This window comes from Sciurus carolinensis, chromosome 2 (genome assembly GCF_902686445.1).
Source record: "Sciurus carolinensis chromosome 2, mSciCar1.2, whole genome shotgun sequence".
NCBI classification, from domain to species: domain Eukaryota; kingdom Metazoa; phylum Chordata; class Mammalia; order Rodentia; family Sciuridae; genus Sciurus; species Sciurus carolinensis.
The window spans coordinates 166367780-166391434 of NC_062214.1; the positions used below are offsets into that span (position 1 = coordinate 166367780).

The window sequence follows — 23655 nt, forward strand, 5'->3', positions numbered from 1 at the left end:
AAATAGTCAGTTTTGTCTATAGACTAATTTTTCAGTTCAGAACATTTTGAGCTAAAATATTTTATTTCTGCTTGGTCATAGATTGTAATTTAAACAAGAAATTCAGACATAAAAGTACTAAATAATCCTTTTTTGCATAAGATGAAATAATGCCTTAAATTTGCTAAAAAGTGATCCCAAACTTAGAGTGGATATAAGTTTTAGCAAAAATGTTATATTGCGTTTTGTTGCGATGGTGAAGTAAAGTCCTTGATAAGGAACAAAGGATTCTGTGTACCATATTCAGATGCATGGCATTCCAGAGAGCTACACAAAGCCGCCTTAGGACAAGCTAATGGTAATTTCAGTTTTCCTACTGTTACAACTAGTTCAGTTGAATGACATAAGTTGTTTTGTGGGTTCAAATATAGTATTAACCCATTGTGTCCCATATACATAGGACACCTGTAAAAACTTAAGCAATTTTATGGGACCCTATAAAATGTTTTTTATAGGATTTATAGGTTTCTGTATAGAACAATGCGATGTAATATGTTAGTGTGTGACTTTTGTATTTAAGACATTGGGTCTGAATTTATCTTCATTGATAAAGATGATTTGTGGGAAGTTTCACTTTCTTGGTCACAGGGTTCTCAATGAATTTTGCACATAGCTTTTCCACCTGCTTGTCCTTGTGAAACAGCCTGTTCCTTTACTCTTTAAAGTAGCTGTTCTTTGTAGTGTCTTAAACTGTTAGGATGCTTTTTTGCATCTTAAATATATCCATTGTATATTGAAAACTATATATATATATATATATATATATATATATATATGTATATATATATCACCAAAATATATTAGTTCTTGGGCTGACCCAAGATTTTTTTAAGAAAAAGATAACGTGTTTTATCAGTTCTTTTCTTTTCCCCATAATGTTTTTCTGTCTATCTCTGTTTCAGATATAAAAAGCAGGCACTCTTTACCAGAGTCAAGAGTAGAGAGATTTGGGGCTGAGGTTGTAGCTCAGTGGTAGAGCATTTGCCCTGCACACATGAGGCACTAGGTTCAATCCTCAGCACCACATAAAAATAAATAAGTTAATAAAGGTATTGTATCCATCTACAACTAAAAAATATAAAAAAAAAAAGGAGTGGAAAGATTTTGAATCCTTGCTCCACCCAGAAAAGTTGACTATGTTACAGAAAATATTCCTTTTAGGAAGAGGTTACGATGCCCTAAAATGTTAAAAAAAAAAAAGAATGTTTCTAGGGAATTCAAAATAACATTCTATACATTATTATCTTGTGAGGGGTGAGAGAAATATATGAAAACCTAAATTATGGTATAAAATGGGATATAGAATTCCAAATAATTCATAGTGTATGTTTTGAAGGTGCAGAGTAAAGGAAAACATGGTGGCCCATTGAGAAGGTTGGAAAGGAACTCTTGAGGTCAAGTGTTTGAGAAACAAAGAAAGCGATATGAGGGCATATCTTGTTCTTGGGCCATCTGACTCATCCTGTATTTTGGTAAGGATAAGGATGACCTCAGAGTTTTCTTTGTTGTTTGTTGTTTGATTTTTTACTTCTGTTTGCAGCCTGAAGAGTTGAGAGAAATCATTGAGAAGACTAGAGAGATGGAGCAGAACAATGGCCACTACTTCGACACAGCAATTGTGAATTCAGATCTTGATAAAGCTTATCAGGAATTGCTTAGATTAATTAATAAACTTGATACTGAACCTCAGTGGGTGCCATCCACTTGGCTGAGATGAAGGAAACATCTGTTCTGTGGCATGACTGAACTTGATCTGGCAAACTGCCAATAGGAAGATGGCTCCAATACTTCAAGATTGAGGATAAGGGTGGAAGATGGCAGGATAAACTGCAGACCTGTTAGATTTTTTAAACTAGTGAGAAGTCCCCTTAGGCTATTTGTGCACAACATTCTTTATTCTCTACACATGGCTTTAAGGGACTCTTGCTTCATTTGGAGATTTTAAATGAAAGCTTTCAACTGAGCAGTTCCATTTTATCCTGGTAAAAACTTTGTTTTCACCTAACTAAATCTTTTCTGCTTGCTTGATCATATTTCTGTGAAAAACTTGTATGTATATACACAGTATTCCATGTCTCAAATAGTTATAAATATTGACATTATTTAACATTTAACTTAAATGACGTCATGGGAATATTTTGGGGTCTATGCTTCTATGCACTGAGCAGAAGCAGTATTTGCTTAGGAGACTGGTTAAGAAATCAGAAATACTTTCCTAAAGAAGAAAAAGAAAAATGGTGCGTGTCACTTTGGTTTGGAACTGCTTGTTAGATTTTTATTCCTTTATATGTCTCTTAATTCTTAAAAAACAAACAAACAACATTCCATTAGAAGCACCAGTTTTTTAGCTCAAACTTTGTGAATTAGACTGCACACTCAGCAGACTCTAATGTAGTCAAAGGTATACAAAACACACTGATCTTTTTAAAGATATAGTAATTTTCTGAATTTTTTTTGTTAAATTGTCACAAGTGATTTGATAGTCTTGCTTCCTTTCTCTGATATGAGTAATACAATAGGTGTATCTGTTATACTTTTTATGAATGGCAAACATTCAAACTGTTGACTGTTAAAAAAAAGTTTCTTCCTCGTGATGCAAAATTTTTTATATAAATGGGAGAACATAGTACATTTGAGTTTTTTGCATTTTTATATATGAGCACAGTATTATTCTGTGTTACATATATAGGTAACAAACTGGAATTCTGTTGAGGACTATAGCTGCTGTAAGGTATACTAATATTTAATAGATCAACAAATGGTCATTGATAACACTTGTTCTGCATTGGAATAAAATTATATATATATATATATATATACACACACACACACACTAGGAGAATACCATGACACTTGACTTTGAGATCAGAAGGAAAGGAATAACTAAAAGTCATTCGAACATTTTAGGAAAATAACATTGGAGGGGAAGAGTTACTAAGCACATAGAAACAGGTATTTATCCTAACAAGGTCTGCCGCTGGACTCAAATTGAACAATTTGCTAAAGCATAAAAGAAATTTTAAGCTAATGGGATTTTTGTACTGTCTTTGTAGCTGTAGCTTTAAAATCCAGTGTCTGTAATTGTCATGGAAAGTTTAATTTGTAGTCATTTCATGCCTTTAATGTAGTGTGGTGTGTGACAAACAACCTCAAATGTGAATGCCTTATTTTTGTTTTTATGATGTTAGCCACAGCATTTCCTGTTCCCAAAGCTAAACAAACACTGGAATGATACTGACTTGTCACTTAATTTAACATAAGCAACTGTTAAAGAACTTTGTCTCAGTGTCATGTATATATGTGATTTTTTTTCTCTTCATGATTTTATTTGAACAAATGTAGACAGTTTATATGTTGCCTTTTTCTATTCAAATTTGCATGGCCTCTTCAGTTGGTTGGGGAGTGTGTCCTGTCTGAAAACACTTTCAAGATAATATTCCTTAGGAAGAAGTAACATTCCTGGTTTGAGGGAAGGAATGCTATATATACTATCTCCTCAGGCCTAAAACACTCCAGCTGGTAGCAGGAAAAATGCAAAGGTCACACCCATTTTCTGCATTGAAAAACAAGGAATATACTTAGCACTTAATTTTTTTTTTCAGTTCCAGTTTACTTTCTCCTCAGGTACAAAAGGTAGTCTGTGGTCAACAGTGGAGTTTTGCAAACTGCATATTGTAACTGACAGCTGTTTTTAACCTCAAGATTGAAAATATTGACAGTTCATGTAAAGTTTGAGTAAGGTTTTAGGTAGTGTCAGTAAGAGGCTGTTGTGCCACTGCTGATAGTAGGGCCACACTAGGACCCCATGTTGTCAAGACATGTGGTTTTCATAAGCAGATCCTATCCCAAGGGACATGCCATGCTACCATGCTATACTTCTAGGAGCTCTAAGGTTGACAGATACTTCCAGATCAGTGAAGTCCTATAATTTTCTCCATCAGCAAAAGTAGAGGGATAGAAATGTTTGTCTAGAACTTTCCTAAATCCTAGTGATACAAATGTGCTGATATTCAACACAGTCCTTAAACAACATGAAAACTGCTGTGCTGACTTCCTCAACAGAACATGGAAGAAAGCTGTGCTATCCATCTGGTTGTACAGCCATTCTAGCCAATTCTATTTTCTGTCCCTCCATGGTTCTGATCGGAAAGTGCAGTCATGGAAGTCTTAACCACTTATTATAGAAATGATGGCAGTAGCTAATGAAATATACTTGGGAAATCCAAACCAGTATCTGTCTTTGTTTCTTAAATTTTCATTAAGTCAGAACAAGTGGAAGAATAGTATTTAGATGAATCCAGATTTGCTTTCTGTGAAATTTAATGTCTGGATTTTTTCCCATTTCTCCTGGCCTAAGGAATAAGTATTGATAAGGAATGATTTGAATGTAATTTTGTGAATGTGTGGAAAATAGAAACCAGGGTTATAGCCTTAATGAAGGTAACCATTCTGATGTCTGTTGTTAATCCCCCTTTGTACTCTTGTACCTTGTATCCGCACTGTTATTTTGAGATGTTATACTGCACACCATATTGTAAAAATAAAAAGTAAAATTATATTTCAAATTTAAAAAGCCACTGAGTACCTTGTCTTACGATATTTGTATTCACTTCCATTCAAGGTTTCCACATATATAAAGACAGCTTTCTTCTTCCAAGTGTTTGCCAAAAGTAATACTATTGGAATCTCTGGGTGGAATACAAATTACCTTTCAATCTGTGCTTATTGTGGGGGAATGCCCTCTGTTGGCACAGTAAAGTAGGTTCTGTTCCCTTAGTAGTTAAAGTAAATATTAAAAAATTGACAGCTTAAGGTTGTGAACTTGTAAAGTTTCCAGGGGAAATTTATCCTAAATGTAACCAAGGAATTAAGGAAGCTGAGGATAGCATGATGTGAATTGTGCAAATAACAACATACTTCATTTTTCCTTTTTCTACTAGACCATTCAGTATTTCCCAAAGGACAGAAATCATATACGGGCAAAAAGTTTAATTCAAATAAACACCTGCTGTATATCTAGCTTTCAACTTGTATTTCCTTATCTATCCCCTTCTATGGATCAGATCAAATTCCACACAACAAATTGTCCACTATTTTCTCTTGATTTCTTTTTAATAAATGCTAACCCATAAGATCATCTGCAGTCCTTATAGGCAGTTTAATCAAGTTAGTAAACTCCAGAGCTTTAAGAAACACTGAATTCATCTAAATGAAAATTCACCAAATAATTCTGGCTCCCTATCTCCATCTTCATTTGTCTCCTAGAAAAACTGTACATACTGTTTAAGCACCAAGCCTCTGAAATCAAGGTACACTTTACTGGGGCTGGGGAGATAGATCACTTGGTAGAGTGCTTGCCTTGCAAGCACAAGGTCCTGGGTTAGATCCCCAGCACCACAAAAAAAAAAAAAAAAAAAGATACACTTGACTTACATTGTAGTTATGCTGTTTGGCCCATCTAAGCCTCCATTTCCCCATCTCCTATATAGAATTTACCTCACCAAGATGTCAAGGAATTTTAGAAGTTGAATAGCCAGTGCTGCCTATTTTTAAAATACTTGTGAATTCAGTAACTGGTTTTCTAATCACCCCTGAATTTACACTCAGATTTTATTCTGTGAGCCAGATTTTCTACAAATCATCTCCAGGACAGGCTCTAATTTTACCTTTAAAGAGCTTAAGTTTTAAACACAGCATGAAGGGTAAAAGTTAAGGTGTAAAAATTCTGAAACAAGGCACACACCTGTAATTCTAGCTACTCAGGAGGCTGAGCTGGGAGAATGGTGAATTCAAGGCCAGCCTGGACAACTTGGAGAAACCCCACCTCACCACTTTCTAGCTTTTTAACCTAAGATCATTTAAGCTCCCTGTCCTCAATTTTTTCCTCCATGAAATGGGGATTATTGTGAACTAACAAATAAAACAGTGCCTACCGCAGTTCATTAAAACACAATAGGGCTAGTGCCACAATTTTATAACTAAGAGCTATTCCATGAATGTCATGCCCAAAATGCCTGTAACTGATTGAAAGGCTGAGTAATCATGGATAAACAGGCCAAAATCAAACAGTACTAAAAACTCAGTTATCATCTGTGGTGGCCAAGTACCTCATCTTCATACCTGATTTGTTATTGCTTATAAAAGAGTAAAAAGTTACATTATTTATTCCACAATGGAGATCTGTATTTTTCTTGATTAGGAAAGAATCATTATGAAGTCCTCTTAACTCACTGGCAATCATTTATTAGGACTGCATAATGCAAAAATTGTCTCAAAATAAGGCTTTTAGTAAAACATTGATATATAGAGGGAGTTAAAAAAAATAACATTAGCAGAGAAAGACTTATGGATGGCAATATAGTCACTGATTGCAGCATAGAATGCAGCTACTATTCTTAGTAAGTTAATAATAAAAAAGGGGAACAACTTACTTTTTAAATCATTTTACTCTGTTCATAACACACATTTAAATGGCAGAACTGTCCCATGACAGACAAGACAAGAGATCTGTCATGCAAGGAAGTGAAGGTTTTCATAAAGCTTGAGCAGAGAAGTACCATGGTGAAACAAGGAGGACTGCACTAACATCAGGCAATAGCGCCAAGGACTGTAGGTAGGAACAAAGGTAGCTCCACAGTAAATGGCCTAAGACCACTAATGTTCCCTAAGGGGTATGTCCTAATGTGCTTGGTAAAGAGATCATGTGTAACACACTGTAAATTGAGTAGTGTGACACTTCAGCAGAAGAAATCCTGTAAGTTTTACAAATCCCATTCACCTGTAACAAATACTGAATTATGAGTCCACAAAAGTAATCCCAAAAATGGACACCCCAGTAAATGACTAGTGAAATTCTTAGGCCAAAAAACAGCCACATGTATCAAACCTACACACTGAATTAAGCTGGAACCAGTGGTGCGGGTTTCTGAAAGAACACAGCAGGAAAGATTATTCAAATAGAAGATCTTCGTCCTTCTCCTCAGCCAGAAGGTTAGCAGGCTCCATCACCTCTCCAGCTGCTCTCCGTTGCTCCAAGTCCTTCTCACATTTTTCCTTGAGAATCTTTTTCTTCTCCTGTATTTTCTTTAATCTGTAAGATAAAGGGGGGAATTTTCTAAACACCGCTTCACTATTAAGTAGATTTGATTTCTTCTAGTTTTGTAACAAGGATAATAATAACCCTAACTAGGACAAAATTTGATACCATTAATTTCAATATCAGTAATTTATAACCCATTGAAGAAGATTTGGGGTATAATATGCTAACTTAAGGTATAAGCTGATTTCACAAGTCCTCTTCAGGTTAAATAAATTTTGAAACTCATTTCCTAATGGAACAAATTTTGAGCATTTAGATATGTATTAAAATTTGAGGGGGCTGGGGGAGTAGCTTGGTGGTACAACACTTGCCTAGCATGAGTGAGACACTGGTTAGATGCACAATACCACATAAAAATAAACAAGCTGGGCGCAGTGGTGCAGGCCTGTAATCCCAGCAGCTCAGGAGGGAGGCAGGAGGATTGAATTTCAAAACCAGTGTCAGCAAAAGTGAGATGCTAAGCAACTCAGTGAGATCCTGTCTCTAATTAAAATTCAAAATAGGGCTGGGGATGTGGATCAAGGGTTGAGTGCCCCTGAATTCAGTTCCTAGAACCCCCAAATAAAGAAATAAACAAAGTAAAGGTGTTGTATCCATCTACAACTAAATATATATACTAAAAACAAATTTTTGGATCACCCAGTGCTGAACATCACTGGAGGTAAGTCTACATCATACGAAGATGCTGCTCAAGGTCTTAAGACCAGCACGTCTTCCCTAAACACTCCTTTCACCTACCTACCCCTCCAACTTCTCTGAACCAGGAATGCTGACCCTGTACACCATCAATTTAATATTTATCCCTACTGGCTCTAAATCTTCATAACCAATTCATGAACATGCATCATTTCTCTCCAAAAACTGCTAATTCTTTCTGGAAATGCCCCAAATACTTTATGCCATCTCCTGAACCTACTCAACATGCAATACATATTTGCTGATTAAATAATACCAGTTTCTTACCTCAGTTTTTAAGCAGGAGATACCCAATCTAAACCATTGTTTCATTTTAAAGAATAATTAGGTCTTAATAGTTTCTCTGAAAGGCCTCAATTTCTGGAGATGCCATGTTTAAGATACATGCAAAACCTGACACTGATTTGTCTCCACAGCCTTTGGCAGTACAGTTATGTGCAGGGCATTTATCCCATCATCTGCATTGGATGTCTGAAACTGGACAGTACTGAGTCCTTTGTATACTATACTTTTTCTTACACAGTTGGCCCTTTGTGTCTACAAATTTCATATCTACAGATTAAACCAATTGTGAATTGAAAATATACATACCTATTGTAGTTTGATTTATGAATTAGGTACAATAAGAAATTAGTAACTGATCTTCTTACTAAGAACTTTGACCTTTTCACTTAAATAATATTATGGCTTCTCTTTGGCATATCTGAATTACAGCATCGACACCCTTGTGCTTTGGGGCCATTATAAAATGAAATAAGGGTTACACAAACACAAGCATTATTCTACTAGGACAATCAACAGTCAATCTGAGAACTGAGATGACTACTAAGGGACAGCTTGGTAGGGTTAGGGTTAGGGTTAGGGTTAGGGTTAAGGATGGTTCACCCCCTGACAGTGGGTCAGCATGAGATTTTACATGCAACTTACAACAGCATGCAATTGAGAATTTATAGATCATTTCTGGAAATTTCCATTTAATATTTTCAGACTGCAATTGACAACAGATACCTAAAACCATGAAAGGCAAAACCACAGATAAAAGTACTGTTGTATTATTTTTTGCTTCTTATTTATCAGAATAAAGTACAAGGTAATCAACAAATTGAGCCTTTGGAATATGGAAAACAAAAAATGATCAGTAACTGCCAGTTTCAACAAACCTGTAGAACTCTTCTCGCTCTCTCTCATCCAGCTCTGTGATGATATAAGCAAGGGTGCGTTCAATCCGGGGAATGATGACTAGAGTTTAAAAATACGTATGTGAGAAATTCAAAGTTGCTTTTTTCAAATTACCAGTGCTCAGTTTTCTAATTATAAAACTATCACACATTTAATGCAGAGAACTTGGAAAATAAAAACACAAAGTTAAAATGAAATATAATCCAACCTCCCAAAAGTTAACTACTGTAAATATTTTGGTGCCTATTTTCTTTTCTTTATATAGGTAACACACTGCACCATAATAGACCCAACATGAATATAATGAATATACATGAATAGGTAACGCTGAACCACAGATGTTATTTTAAAGTATAATTTTAATCTACTGTTAAAAATACGGAGCAGAGTCCAGGCATGCTGGCACATACCTGTAGTCCCAGCAATATGGGAGGCTGCAGCAAGGGGACTATAAGTCTAAGACCAACCTCACCAATTCAGTAAGGCCCTAAGTAGATTAGCAAGACTCCATCTCAAAATACAAATAAATAAATAAAAAGAGTTGGGGATATAGCTCAGTGGTAGAGCACCCCTGGGTCTAATCCAAGTACCAAGAAGAGAAAGAAAGCTGGGTTTGTGGCTCAGCAGTTAAGCCCCCCAAGTTTTGAGTCCTGGTACAAAAAAAAAAAAAATAAAAAACACCAAGAGAGAAAAAAAAGACTGAGCAGAGGAGTAGGGAATTGTGGCACATGCCTATAATACCAGCAACTGGGGAGGAGGCAAAGGCAGGAGGATCACAAGTTCGAGGCCAGCAAAATAGAAAATAAAAAGGGCTGGGGATGTAGTGCATTGGTAAGAGGTCCCCTGGGTTCCATCCCTAACACAAAACAGTCATTAAATTCTATTTTACATAGAATTTGCCTACTCTACTTCTAGAACAGGAACTGCCTGAAGCTGAAAACTATTAACCATACCACTGTGTTTTGCTTGCAGTTCCATGTGCCCTGGCACTAGCAAGCAGTAAAGAAATGTACTTCTAAGCTGGGGATGAAGCTCAGTGATAGAGTGCTTGCCTAGCATGTGCCAGGCCTTGGTTTGATCCCCAGCACCACCAAAAAAAGTTTCTGAATTTTAAAAAAATGTTCCTTTAAAACACTAACAGAGCGCCAAAGGAATCTTTTTGCTTCAAATTTTGCTCCTTTCTTGCCTTAAAACTGAATATTTATTTAATGGAAACAGTTTCTTGAATAAAAAGCACTGTTAATGCAATGCAATCATGTTTTTAAAATAATGAAATAAACAGAAAATAAATGCATCAAATGGGAAATTTACTTTTAGGATAGCCCAAAGAGATGGATTTAAAGTTACATATTTAACATATCCAAAAAGATACACTGTTCAACCATTAGAAGGAACTAAAGAAAACATTAAGGCTCTTGAGAAATAGCTTTGGCCTTTTACCAACTGCATGTGTGACCAAAAATTAATAAGACATTCTACAATTTTTAATTCCACTTTCTTCCGTCACCCCCCCAGATCATACACACAGGTCTCTCACTTCACTACACTTTTTGGTACTACTGACATTTCTCTCCTCATGCTGTGAGCAGCACAATGTCTTATTCACCTTGCAATTTTCAGTACTGAGCCCAAGTCCTAGCAGTTGCCTAACAAGATGGGAGGGACCAGTAAAGGAACAAAGCATCTCACAGCAGTTTTGACTCACCATGTTCAATGGCATTCACACGCCTGTTAGTTATCTTAATAGCTTCATCCAAAGTAACAAAGGAAGTCTAAAATAAGAGAACAAAAAAGTAATGTAGTGCAAAGTCTTCCTAATCATACCTGTACACTTGGCTCCACTCAGACTGTACCTATAGAAAACATTTAGGAACCCAAAAGACAACTTCTTTTCAACATGCTTAAAAAAACGGAATATTGTGAGAGATTTCCACAGAGCTAACCATTATTTCCACATTATTATAATGTGTTTACTTCAGACTCACCTATATAAAGACAAAAGTGACAAGAGAAGAGACTCATTCACTAATAACCTAGATGTACATTAAGTGGCCACAAAAAGAAAAAAGGCTTCAGGTATAAATCATGTTATACTTGCATTTAAAATACTGGGCTATAAAGAATAATAAAATTACAGCATTTGCGGGCAAATGGATGAAATTGAAGAATATCATGCTAAGTGAGATAAGCCAATCTCAAAAAACCAAAGGACAAATGATCTCACTGATAATCTCACAAATGATACATAATGGGGGGGTGGGAGGGAGGCAAGAATGGAGGAAGGAGGGACTGTATAGAGGGAAAAGAGGGGTGGGAGGGGTGGGGGGGAAGGAAAAAAAATAACAGAATGAATCAAACACCATTACCCTATGTAAATGTATGATTACACAATGGTATGCCTCTACTTCATGTAAAAACAGAGAAACAAGTTGTACCCCATTTGTTTACAATTTAAAAATAAATTAAAAATAAAATAAAATACTGGGCTGGGGCTCAATGGTAGAGCGCTTGCTTGGCACGTGGGAGGCACTGGGTTCAATCCTCAGCACCACATTAAAAAAAAAATAAAGGTGGTGTGTCCAACTATGATTAAAAAATATTTTGAAAAACAAAACAAACTAGTATTGACCATTACTGTTCTCACCAATAGAGTAAAACCAAAACACTAAATACACATTTGATAAATAATGAGAAGTAGGGACAACTGTGCAGAAGCCACCATTGTAGAAATCAAAACATCAGGCTTTTTTCACACAGGATTATAGTCAAAGCAGAAAGCACAAAGGGCAGTGTGCTCCTGCACAATCTCTGAATGTCTCCACTAGCCTAGTAAAAACCATACAGGAGGGCTGGGGTTGTGGCTCTGTGGTAGAGCACTTGCCTAGCATGCCAAAGGCACTGGGTTTGATCTTCAGCACCATGTAAAAATAAATAAATAAATGAATAAATTAATTAAGTAAATAAAGATGCTGTGTTCTACACTAAAACAAAAAACAAACATACAGGAGTTCTTTAGTTTTGCTGCTACTTACCTGTAGTGAAGCTAGTTCTACCAGTAGTTCCACTGCTTTGGCATAATTCCTCTTTAATTTAGCCAACTGTTCCCCACCTCTGGCTAAACCAGTTAGTTCATAACCTGAAAGAACCAGTCAGACAACATTTGTAATTAGACAGTAAATAATCTCCCATAAAATTCCTAAAAGACATACAGTAAAAGTAAAATATGAGTGAGGTAAAACAATAACAAAAAAATTCCTAAAAGATAATTCAGAAAAACACCAAACATGGAAAAACAAATTCTCTTAATTCCTATTAAGTGCAAACACAAAGTGCCCATCTCACTCCCAGACACTGTGGAGACATCCTGCTAAATCGTTTTTCCACAAGGATTCTAGTCTATCTAAAGCTAGTGAAGAACACTTTTTTTTCCAGTGCTGGGAATGGAACCCAGAGCCTTGCATATGCCAGGCATGCCTCTACTCATCTACACCCCAGTCCTGGAAGAGAAACTTCTGACCACCCTCCACTTGACTAGCTTGCTGGATTAATTTACACCCCCTATTCCCTTTGGAAACTATACTACCTAATGCCCACAGTGCAGTGACTCTCCATTAAGAGGGGCCTCTCTGGAATGCTCTAATTCTTCATATAAGCCATAATCAATACTGCATATTTCATAACTACCATTGAGGTATGAGTACCAAAAGAAAGAATACTGTTTCTATGAAGAATAAACAGTTTTACTTTTGAAAGACAAAAAAATGTACCAAATCAGAAATGGGACAGGTGAGACAAATACAAAATATTGGAAAGGGGTTGTAAAAAACATTCAGCTGGGCACGGTGGTGCATGCCTCTAATTCCAGTGGCTTGGGAGGCTAAGGCAGAAGGATCACAAATTCAAAGCCAGCCTCAGCAATTTAGTGAGACTAATTTAGTGAGGGCTGAGGATATGACTCAGTGGTTAAGCACTGGTGGGTTCAATCCTGGTTAAAAAAAAAAAAAAAAAAAAGATTCAGCATTAAGATTACATCATAGTTGCTCTGGGGCTGTAGCTCAGTGGTATAGCACCTGCCTTGCACATGTGAGGCACTGGGTTTGATCCTCAGCGCCACATAAAAATAAATAAAATAAAGGTATTGTGTCTACCTACAACTTAAAAGATTACAGCATAGCATCTAAGAGTTTATTCCAGTTTACAAAGAAGCAAATGAAATTATAAACAATGCAGTATAGGTGTAGTTTTTGCAGAAAGACATCACGGAAGTCTAATCAGTGTATTCATAACCATAGAAAAGGCCTAATATTTTTTAAATGGCAAATAATTCTAAATTAAAATTAAAAATTTTTTTAGTACTGGGGATTAAACCCAGGGACCTTATCACTGAGCTATATTCCTGGTCCTTTTTATTCTTTTTTATTTTGATTGTGAGCCTAAGTTACCCAGCCTAGCCTCAAACTTGTGATTCTCCTGCCTCAGCTTCCTAAGTAGCTAATTATGGGCACACACCACCACACGTGGCAAATGAAATATTCTAAGATGCACAATGTTTTCTGATTCCTACCCAAAGTACTTTTTTGATTACCTGATTAACTTTTGTGACCTTAGCAAATAAGAGAGTTCCTAATATTGGAACTTCTGAACTCTAAGAAGGTCTGACAAATATCATTTCCAGAACCAGGTTCATTTGAAGAGGAAAGAGGTAGCTGGGAATGCAGCCCAGTGATAGAGTGTTTGCCTAGCATGCACAAGGCCCTGGATTTAAACCCCAGCACCACGAAAAAAATTTTTAAAAAAATGGGAAACAAGAGATCCCAGATATACAAATTAAAAAAAAAGTATCACACTTACTGTCAGTTCCTTCGTGGTAATGTTCAAACACTGGTAAAGTAACACCTGTTAAACACAAAGCATTAAAGAATACAAATATGGACTTGAAGTATTGTTTCTTAACCACTGTTCCCTATATTTCTTTTTCATCAAATTCTCAAAAGTCAAGAGATTAAGTATGGAATTGTAATTGGTTTCAATTAATGAATTGAGACCTTTCTTCTCAATTCTCAGCGATAAGGACCTGTTCCTAGTTTTAACATGTAAAGTCAATCAAGTTGTTCTAAGTATAAGAAAAAAATGGCATATCAAGATATTATTTTATAAATGGTTAATTTTTAAATGTCACCTTTTCTCCTCCAAAGGTTCTAAAGAGTTGAAAAGTCACCTGCAACATTATCTTTCTTTGCTCGAATCTTCACTTGGGCTTTATTCACATTTTGGATAACCGTGGTGCTGCAGAAGAAGACAAAGCCTTTATTAGGTTTTCCTTTTAGAAATAAACCTACAAGCTGGGTGCAGTGGTGCACGCTATAACACAGTGAGACCCTGTCTCTAAATGAAATACAAAATACAAAACAGGGCTGGGATGTGGTTCAGTGGTCAAGTACCCTGAGTTCAATCCCCGGTACCCAAAAAAACAAAAAAACAAAACAAAAAAACCAACCTGCAAGGACCCAATGAGTTAGTCTCAATATTAAATAAGACCAAGAACCAGATGTCACAATGAAGTAAATTCTGATGATTGTCTTTTAGCCAGAAAAGGGGAAAAATCTTTGCTACCATAGGAAAGCCTCAGAAAACAGAGAATGAACAATACTTAAAACATTAGGCATAAGAAAACAACAAAGGATGATTCTAAAGTACATGGATTTCTTGAATTTTCAGTGAGTACATGGATATGTGACTTTAGGAGTTCTCAGTCCTCTAGTGTAATTTCAAGAAAACTTTCTTCCCTTTTAGTTTTGCTATGTAGTTGGTTAAGCTGTTGTTCAGATTTCTTTACCCTAACTTCCTTCAGGCTCCAGCTGACACCCTATCTGTTATCATAAAGTTTTATGATATCCATATCCATTCTAAAACATACTTACATACTGTTGATTTCCTCCCTCAGCTGAAAAGATTCAATGCAAGCTGTTTATCCTACCAGCACTGGCAAACGTTCAAGCCCACAACTTCACTTGGCCTTATGGCCTTCAGGCTGTAAGGCCTGCCATCCAGGGAAGCCGCCTTCTTAAGGAGCCATCATGTCATTGGGAAAAGAAAACTAAATAAAAAATTCTGAAAACAACTTCCACCTTTGTCCCTAACGAGCCATGTGACTTCAGGAAGACATTTCACTTAAACTGAGAATAACAATGGTTACCTACCTCACAAGGTTATCTGGAAAATAACCAATACTTCAAGTGACATAACCCACTTTCAAACCACTGTGTATGCTTGCTAAAGAATATACTGATAGGACAAAAGTCATAAAGCTGCTGTTTGTTTTGGTACTGGGAATCAATCCCAGGGGCACTTTAATATTGAGTCACATCCCTAGACCTTTTTATTTTTTTATGAGACAGGGTCTCACTAAGTTGCTTAGGGACTCACTAAGTTGCTAAGCCTGGCGTCAAATTTGAGATCCTCCTGCCTCAGCCTCCTGAGTCACTGGATAACAGGTGTGTGTCCCCACATCCTGCTATGCTCCTGCCTTGTAACTAATAGATTCCATTCTCAAAAATTTAGCCTAAGGAAATAATTCAATAGAACAAAAATATATAACCATGTATCTTCTCTAATATTCCAAACACTGAAAAACAACCCAAAGAACCACTATCAGGAGAAAAAGTTTAATACATCACGGTACATCTTGAGAAAGATTACAGAGCTATGTGAAAATAAGGAAAAAATATTTATGATACCACATTAAATAAAAATGAACTATAAAAATCAAGTATCTTGTGCCTGCAACTGCATAGGACACCTGTGGATGGTAATAGTTAAAATAAGGGGGTTAAGTGTTTCTCAATATTACTGTCATTTGTCTTTAATGCATATACATTTTTAAACTTAGAATGATTTTAATTAATGAAATTATGAGCTGAAAACAGTAACTTGTTTTAAACCACCCTGCTGTCATCTTACCTGAAGTCCCCCGCTGTGAACTTAGCCTCAGCTAGTGAAAAGGCAGCTTCTCTCATCACTTCACCCATCAACATTTTAGTCTGAAAAAGTATAAACCAACAGCAGATTCGACCAAGTTTTTTATAGGGAAAAATTATGTTAAAATTAAGTGCCTTTAATAGCCATCCTATTTAATGCTAGGTATGTAATATCAGAAATAAATGTTCATTTGATAATGATAAACAAAAATTTCCAATTTTGAACAGTTTTAGTTATGATCACTAACAATGTTGCAAAACCATGAGTTTTATAATTAAAACATTAGAACATATGCATTAATAAACAAAAAACTGTACATTTACTGAGGGACTTATCTTGCTCCTAAACATGTACATGTGATTTGCTCAAATTAATCTTTTAAATTCACCACAGATAAGAGTCAAAAATCCTAATGCCACATTGATTCTACAGGACAGCTGGAAAATGTAATACTTGCAAATACCTAATAATTTGTTTTGAAAGAGGAGAAAAACTGCATCAGATGGGCAGGGAGTTGGCTTATCAAGTATTAAAAATCTACAGCTACAATAAGGAAATACATCTGGTATGGAAAAGATAAGAAATAGAACAAAATGTTTTTATAGGAAAACAAGCCTAGGCCAGGTGTGGTGGCACACACCTATAATCCAAGAGACAGGAGGCTGAGGCAGGAGGATTGAAAGTTCGAGGCCAGTCATGGCAATGTAGTGAGATGCTGTCTCAAAATAAAAAAATATAAAGGGTTGGGGATGTAGCTTAGTGGTACAGCACCCCTGGGTTCAATCCCCAGTACTGCAAAAAAAAGAAAAAAGAAAAAAAGAAAGATGCTCAGATATAAATGGGAATATAGTACAATAAAGCACCCATTCAACTGTTCATCCATTTACAAATGATAAAGATAAATCCCTTACATTGCCCCACACACACCAAAAATAAATAAAATGATCCAGACATATTAGAAATAAAGTTTTTAAAAAAAATCTGTGAGTCAAGCATGGTGGTACACACCTGTAGTCCCAGTTACTTAAAAGGCTAATACAGAAGGACCAGATGAACCCAGGAGTTTGAGGCCAGCCTGGGTCACTTAATGAGACCCTATCTCAAAATTTTTTAAAAAGTTCTTTACTCCCTTGCTGCTCTGAGCTGAGCAGCATTCCTCTGCTATAATGTTCTGTCTCACTTCAGGACCAGAGCATTGGAGCTAGACAAAAGCAGACTGAAACCTCTGAAATCAGTGGATGACATCAATCTACTTCAACTATGCTATTTTTTATTTTGACCACTCAGATCTGCTGTTGAAAACCTCAGTTCACCACATATATCTGTATTCACTACAATGAGCTCCACTGAGCAGAGAAAGGCATTCAGGTGGCCAAGTGAATGCTAAGACCCAGTATGTGAATGCCTGATTCACAGTAGTATTTGAAGAGGTCAGGAAAAAAAGGAAACCCAGACTGAGAAAACTGAAAGACATGACACAGCATCCTGGATTGGATCTGGGACAAAAACCAGAAATTAAAGAAAACCTGGTGAAATCCTAATAAAGTCCAGAGTTTAGTTAATAGTAATATACTGGTGTTAGTTTCCTAGATTTGACCAACGTATCCAGAAATATAACATTAAGAGAAACTAAAAGTGAGTGAGGGATACATGGAAATTCTCTATATTATCCTTGAAACTTTTCTGTAAATCTAAAATAATTACAAAATAAAATGTTTATGAAAAAATAAAAAATAAGCAAAAAAGGCTGGGGCTATTGCTCAGTGGTAAAGCACACCTGAGTTCACTCCCCATTACCACAAAAATAGCATTCTTTAAAAAAGGGCCAGGAATGTAACTTAGTGGTAGAGCACTTGCTAGCATGCATGAGGCCATGGGTTCAACCCCCAGCATCTTTAAAAAGAAAAAAAAGAAGAGGTAAGGTTAAATTCCAAATGAAGTACTGTGAAGCTATCATAAAGAATGAGACAGATTTTTATGTATTGATATAGAAAGCTGTCCATGTTCTGCCACCATTGGGTAGGGGAGAGAAGGGAGCAGACCAGGAAATATCACAGAATTTTATATATGCATATAACCTCTGCATGTTTATTATTATCAGAAAACATTCATGTGTATACACAATACTCTTAAAAGGTGCTTTACACATGTGATACTTTTTGTACATGCTACCAAAAAGGTGACATGGGGATGAAAGACCATATACCAGTGTCAAGAACTACCCCTGGAAAACAAAGGAAGGATCATTGTGGAGAAAGGTAAGATATAAGAGAACCCTTATTCTTTTATATAAGTATGTATTAATATATTTTTCACCTAAAGAGTACTGAATTAAAACTTACTATATGCCAGCACTATTCCAGGCACTAGGAATATAGTGCTGAAAAGACAAAGGCCATCCACGCTGGAACCTGTATCGTCTAGTGGGGCAAAACAATCAAGTAAGAAAATGCCGTGCAGTAGTACATGCTACAATATAATTAAATACAGAGTTGTGACAGTAGTAAAAATGGTGGTCATTCAAATTGGGTAATCAGCAATGACCTCTCCAAAGAGACTGGAATGGCCAGGTGAGCCACTCCTAAGAAGCTCTGGGGAAAGAGTATTTTAGGGAGAAGAAAAAGTTAATAGGCCCTGAAGGACATCAGAAAGAATGTTCCAAATGAGGTCAGAGAGGCAGGCAGGGGACAGATCAGATCAAGTGAGGTTTTGTAGCTTAGCAGGCTTATTAAGGAGTTTGGATTTAATTCAATGAACAAAACTAAAATCTTTATATGTATGTATGCTAGTATTTCTCTAGTATTATACTCATCATAATGGTGTTTTCACTTTTGAAAGCAAAAAAAGTTAACTAAAATAACTAAAAATTAGGGCATAAGGCTATATCTCAGTATGCACAAGGCCCTGGTTTCAATTTCCAATTCCAAAAAAGAAAAAAAGAAACAAGAAAATGCCAAGGGTCATACTCCATTATCCTTAGATATTTATAAAATAAATACTGCTTAAGTAAAGTTCATTCTACCTCTATTATCTTCTTCAGGATCTGTCGGAATCGAAGAGTTAGGGCATCAGATTTTTTCTTCAGAAGGTTTCGACCTGTCTGTGCTCCTTTTAAACGAGCCTTCATGATGGTCTGTGCCCTACATAAATTATAAACAACAACATTCATTGTCATTACTTAAAGACATAAAATACCTCTGCAACATAGTATTAAAGTAATCCTTTATTCTTTTGATGTGATGAGAAAAAATATATAATTTGTAGCTTACAAATTTAACTGGTTTCTCAATACTAGATATTTCTACTATTACTGTTCCTTAAATGAGAAGTTCATTCACTTACAACAGAAACAATTCCATAATCAATATTTGGAATAAGTATTAATTAAATCATAATAAGCACTATCAGGAAATTTATTTTATGATGACAGCATAGTTTAAATGCTTATTTGACTTGTAAATTAATAATGTTTCAGTTTCCATTAGAGATGTATTAGGGATTGAAAAAAATCTATTCACTAATACATAGAAAATTTGGATGCTGGTTACCTCAATAATAGAGCACTTGCCAAGCATGCATGAGGCCCTGGGTTCAACCCCCAGCACCCTAAAAAAATTTTGGAATGCAATTACCCTCAAGACCAACAATTCCACTTTGAGGAATTTGTCCTAGAGATTTATTCCCACATGTGTACAAAAACATGTTCAACGGGTTGGGGATATAGCTCAGTTCATAGAGTGCTTGCCTGTCAAGCACGAGGCCCTGGGTTCAATCCCCAGCACCGACAAAAATAAAGTTCAAGATTAAGGATGAGTACTCCACCCTTATTTGTAACAGTGGAAGAATGGAAACTAAGGCTCAAGCAGGATGCAGTGGCACACACTTCTAATCCCAGCTACTGAGGAGGCTGAGATAGAAGGATCACAAGTTCAAGGCCAGATTGAACAGCTTAGGGAGGCCTATCTCAAAATAAAAACTAAAAAAGGTGTTGGGGATATAACTCAATGGTAGAATATCCTTGGATTCAATTTCCAGTACCATTAAAAAAAAAAAAAAAAAAGGCTCAAACCTAGGTAACTACCCCAAATACTACCACCCTACCCTACTTTAATTTTTCCCCCACTGTGGTACTAGGGATTGAACCAGGGCTTTGCACAGGCTAAGCAGGTGCTCTATCACTAAGCTACAATCCCTCAGTCCTGCCCCACATTAAAGATGTAAAGTAACAGCAAATAACAGTTCTCACCTTGCAAAGCAGTTAGCAGTGGCTGATTTTGCACTGACTGAAGTGAAGCTGGTTCAGTTTCCAGTCTGAACAGGAGCTACCCACACCAATGTGTACATTTAATACATGGTGCTATTGACACTACATACCAGAATTGGGGCTCAAAAGAGTGGGATCAAATTTAAGTAAAATCCTAGTACTGCTGATTCCAATAAGTTTAGAGTACACAGGTGAACTGGTTGGTAGGTTTTTTTTTTTTGGGGGGGGGGCACGGGGGGATAACTGGGAATTCAACCCAGGGACAATTTACTACAGAGTTACATCCTCCACCCTTTTTATTTTTTATTTTTAGACAAGGTCTCACCAAGTTGCTTAGGACCTCACTGAATTGCTGAGGCTGGCGAGCTCAACTTGCAATCCTCCTGTCCTGGTCTCCCAAACTGCTGGGATTACAGATGTGCACCCAGCTACAATTTTAATGATAATTTGATATCCTAATTTACTGCTACTTTTAATATCCTGCTAGATGACGGCACCTCTATGAAAGGGGCAAATTTTAATTTCAGAAGTCTCTATGCGTGACCTGTCCAAGCACTTACAACTAATATGTAGAAAACCTGGATTTGCCTGACTTCTCCAAATCTTTCATACCTCTTTTGCTTCCACTCTAAATTTGTTTTGTTTTCTCTGGTACATAAGTGAGTGAAAGCAACATTTCAGAGGATATACTGTAAGTGGACTGTAGATGAAACAGAAGTCACTGGTGTATTTTCTAGCCTAGGAATTTTAAAACCTGTTCTTTTACATGTTTCAGAACTGCTCAGGACTACAAAAAAAAAGTTCTGACCTTCAGCTAGGACAATGACTTTGTTTTCAGCTGAATCAAAGACATCTGACTACATGACAAAGAACTTGCTGTCAGGCTTTGGGGAAAATATGTACTTCCTGCATCTGATTTTCCTCTCAATTCACAAATTGAGTGCTCCCAAATAGCAGTTTTCACCTTCACAAACCTATCATTTTTCTTGTCTAGGCCCAAAGAAGTCCATTTTTTCCTCTTAGTCTCAAAAAGTTCCAAAGTAAAAACACAACATGCTAACATTCTGACTACTGTCAAAGATAAACACAGCCAGACATTAGCTAAAGCAGGAGGGGAAGATTTTATTCAGAAACCACTGTGTCACTGCAGGAAAGCACTGAGTTACATTTTGATTTGTGTAGAAGTAACTGGGTGTGTTAAAAAGAATGAGGGAATGGACCTTGAGTGGCAGAAGTGAAAAATAACAGTTTTGGTCAGTGCAAATGCAATTAGGCCTGGTGTGTCTGTTAGCTGACAATTAGGGTTCTATCCAGTCAGAGAGTCTGGGAGACAAGAGATCCTATCCTTCCTAATGATTATATTTCAAAGACGTGCTCTCAGGTTCTTCAGAGGGACACTTCTTAAAGGTTCACAGATAAACCCTTTTCAGTAAATGCTTTAAAAAAAGGGAAGTCATGGATCTATCAATCAGGAGTTGGACAGAACAAATATTTAATTCTCCTAGCAGCTTTCAGCTTTTTCAGGCAAGCATATTTTTGTTAATTTTTGTAGTGCTGGGGATGGAACCCACAGCCTCACGCATGCTAAGCAAGCACTCTGCAACTGAGCTATACCCCATGCCAGTATTTTAATGGGGAGCTGAGGTCATCCTAGGGCATGGCCTTATACCGATCAAAGTCATGGTTGTTTCTCAGTGCACAGATTTGGAAGGAGTCATTATGTGCTGGCAGTTATGCAGTTCCCCCAAGGTAGTACTATCCTTATCTGTTTCACAGGCATTGCCTTTCTCCACAACTAGTTCTTTTCCTACCTAGTACAATCAACCATAAGGAAGTCAGTGGGGTGAAAGTTAAGATCAAATTTAAATTTCCTTAATTTCATTAAGAGCTACAGTGACACTGGCAGACACATAAATTTGGAGTTTGAATATAAATGTTTGAGGGTCCTCATATACTGTAAGAAGATGAGAAAGAACACCCCCAAAAGACAGGACCATCATGAAAAGATCCGTCAGAATCAAAACTTATTTTCTGCTTCTTCACTGACGAAAAAGGAAGGAAAAGAAGAGAGCACAAAGAACAATCTTTATTCTCACAAGCTGTTAAGCACATTTGGGAAAACTTTAAAATGTTCTTTACGAACTGGCCAAGCACATATATGATATGATGCCATTTTCTCTTGACAAAGATTTCAGGGCAACAGAGAAAGGCAACGCAGGATTGAACAGATTTCAAAGCATGGGCTGGTTCAAGAAATATTCTCTGTGGATCTTCTATGGACTATTTAATCAAGATGCTCTCTCATCCTAGACAAAGCCCCCAGGCTGTTGGGAAAAAAACGATATGCAGTAAATTAATATCCACCTACAACGTGATGAGCCATCTTAATAGAGGTCTGAAAAGGTGCAGTGGTAACAGTACAAAAGGACTGCCTCAGAAACGAAGAGATATCGTCCCACCGCTGCTGAAAGTTCAGGATCTTGGAAAATGAGTAAGGGAATTCATGACTGAATCCGACGTCCGAGCTAGGGCGACTCGATTCAATCCGGACTTTGGCTAAGGGACCCTCTATATGCTTCCCATAACGCGTAAACGTCCCTTCTCAGAGCATTTATCAACCCCCCCTGACTTTTCCGTCTCGTCACTAAACGGTGATCTCTGTAAGGGCAGAGATGGCGACAGTTGAGTTACATAAATCCAGTGCGTGGCTCAACAAGGGTATAGGGAATGAATGACTCGACTAACGAACAGACTGCGGACCTCCACAAAAGCCAGCAGGCCGGGCGCCTTTTCCTACCGGTTGGGATGGCTCTGTTCAATCTAATTCACTCAGGAGAATTGTGGGTTCAAGAAAAGACCCTGGGGAAGAGCTCAGGATTAGCCTGGGGAACAAGGAACCTCGCTGGTGTTCCAGAGTATGGAGGAATGGCGCTCCAGGCAGGCGTTCCTGAACCTAAGAGAGCCACTCCTCTCATTCTTTTACTTACATTCGCGAGGGGAAGATTTCGATCCGGTCTTTGCCCGACATTATGACGATGACTGTTCGGCTCCGGTCCCCGGCCGGGCAATTGCGGTTGCAAGAGCTCCAGTACTGGCCACCACAGTGCCTTCCTCTACCGGAGGCACCGTTTATGTCACATGACCCCTTCTGTTGCTAAGAGGTAGCAGGGATACCCATTTTTCACTTCCGCTTCCAGTTGTCTGAGACTTGAGGGAGTGGGCTGGACATAGGCGATGCCCGGATGTGAAGGCGCGCGCATCACGGAATTCCGGTTCGCCTCCCAGCCCCGCCCCTTCCAGCTCCCCGGCAGCGGAGCAAATCGCTTCAAGTGCTGAGCGAAAGAGAACACTCCTTCTTTCCTCTATCTGTCGTCTTTAGTCACAGCGCCATCTCATGGTC

At 37.2% G+C, this 23655-nt stretch overlaps 2 protein-coding genes across 6 annotated transcripts in view; one reads left to right on the plus strand and one right to left on the minus strand.

The window, feature by feature from the left end:
- The window catches only part of Pals1 (protein associated with LIN7 1, MAGUK p55 family member), a 100101-nt gene extending 85014 nt beyond the window's left edge, over window positions 1-15087 (plus strand). For 4 of the 5 annotated variants that reach the window (XM_047538402.1, XM_047538403.1, XM_047538405.1 and 1 more), the window contains one exon: window positions 1580-4724. In XM_047538402.1, the coding sequence (XP_047394358.1) occupies window positions 1580-1756 (177 nt within the window). In that variant the 3' untranslated portion in view covers window positions 1757-4724. Of the gene's footprint in view, window positions 1-1579; window positions 4725-14957 lie in introns of those variants that run through there. The other variant, XM_047538406.1, reaches the window with a different exon arrangement.
- Window positions 6267-23483, minus strand: Atp6v1d (ATPase H+ transporting V1 subunit D). Its single transcript, XM_047538407.1, has 9 exons — window positions 23243-23483; window positions 19014-19131; window positions 15974-16053; window positions 14232-14299; window positions 13865-13909; window positions 12046-12149; window positions 10719-10785; window positions 8995-9073; window positions 6267-7129 (listed from the first exon to the last, which is right to left on the minus strand). The coding sequence occupies exons 1-9, from the start codon at window positions 23281-23283 to the stop codon at window positions 6988-6990; spliced, it is 744 nt and encodes a 247-aa protein (XP_047394363.1). The 5' UTR covers window positions 23284-23483; the 3' UTR covers window positions 6267-6987.
- Window positions 23484-23655: the final 172 nt, after the last annotated feature.

Excerpts from the sequence above, each read along its gene's own strand:
- Atp6v1d (XM_047538407.1), bottom strand. The coding sequence starts at position 23,283 with ATGTCGGGCAAAGACCGGATCGAAATCTTCCCCTCGCGAAT. Across the intron at positions 19,132-23,242 it reads GAAATCTTCCCCTCGCGAAT|GGCACAGACCATCATGAAGG; the intron begins GTAAGTAAAAGA and ends TAATTTATGTAG. Across the intron at positions 10,786-12,045 it reads TAGAACTAGCTTCACTACAG|ACTTCCTTTGTTACTTTGGA; the intron begins GTAAGTAGCAGC and ends CTCTTATTTTAG.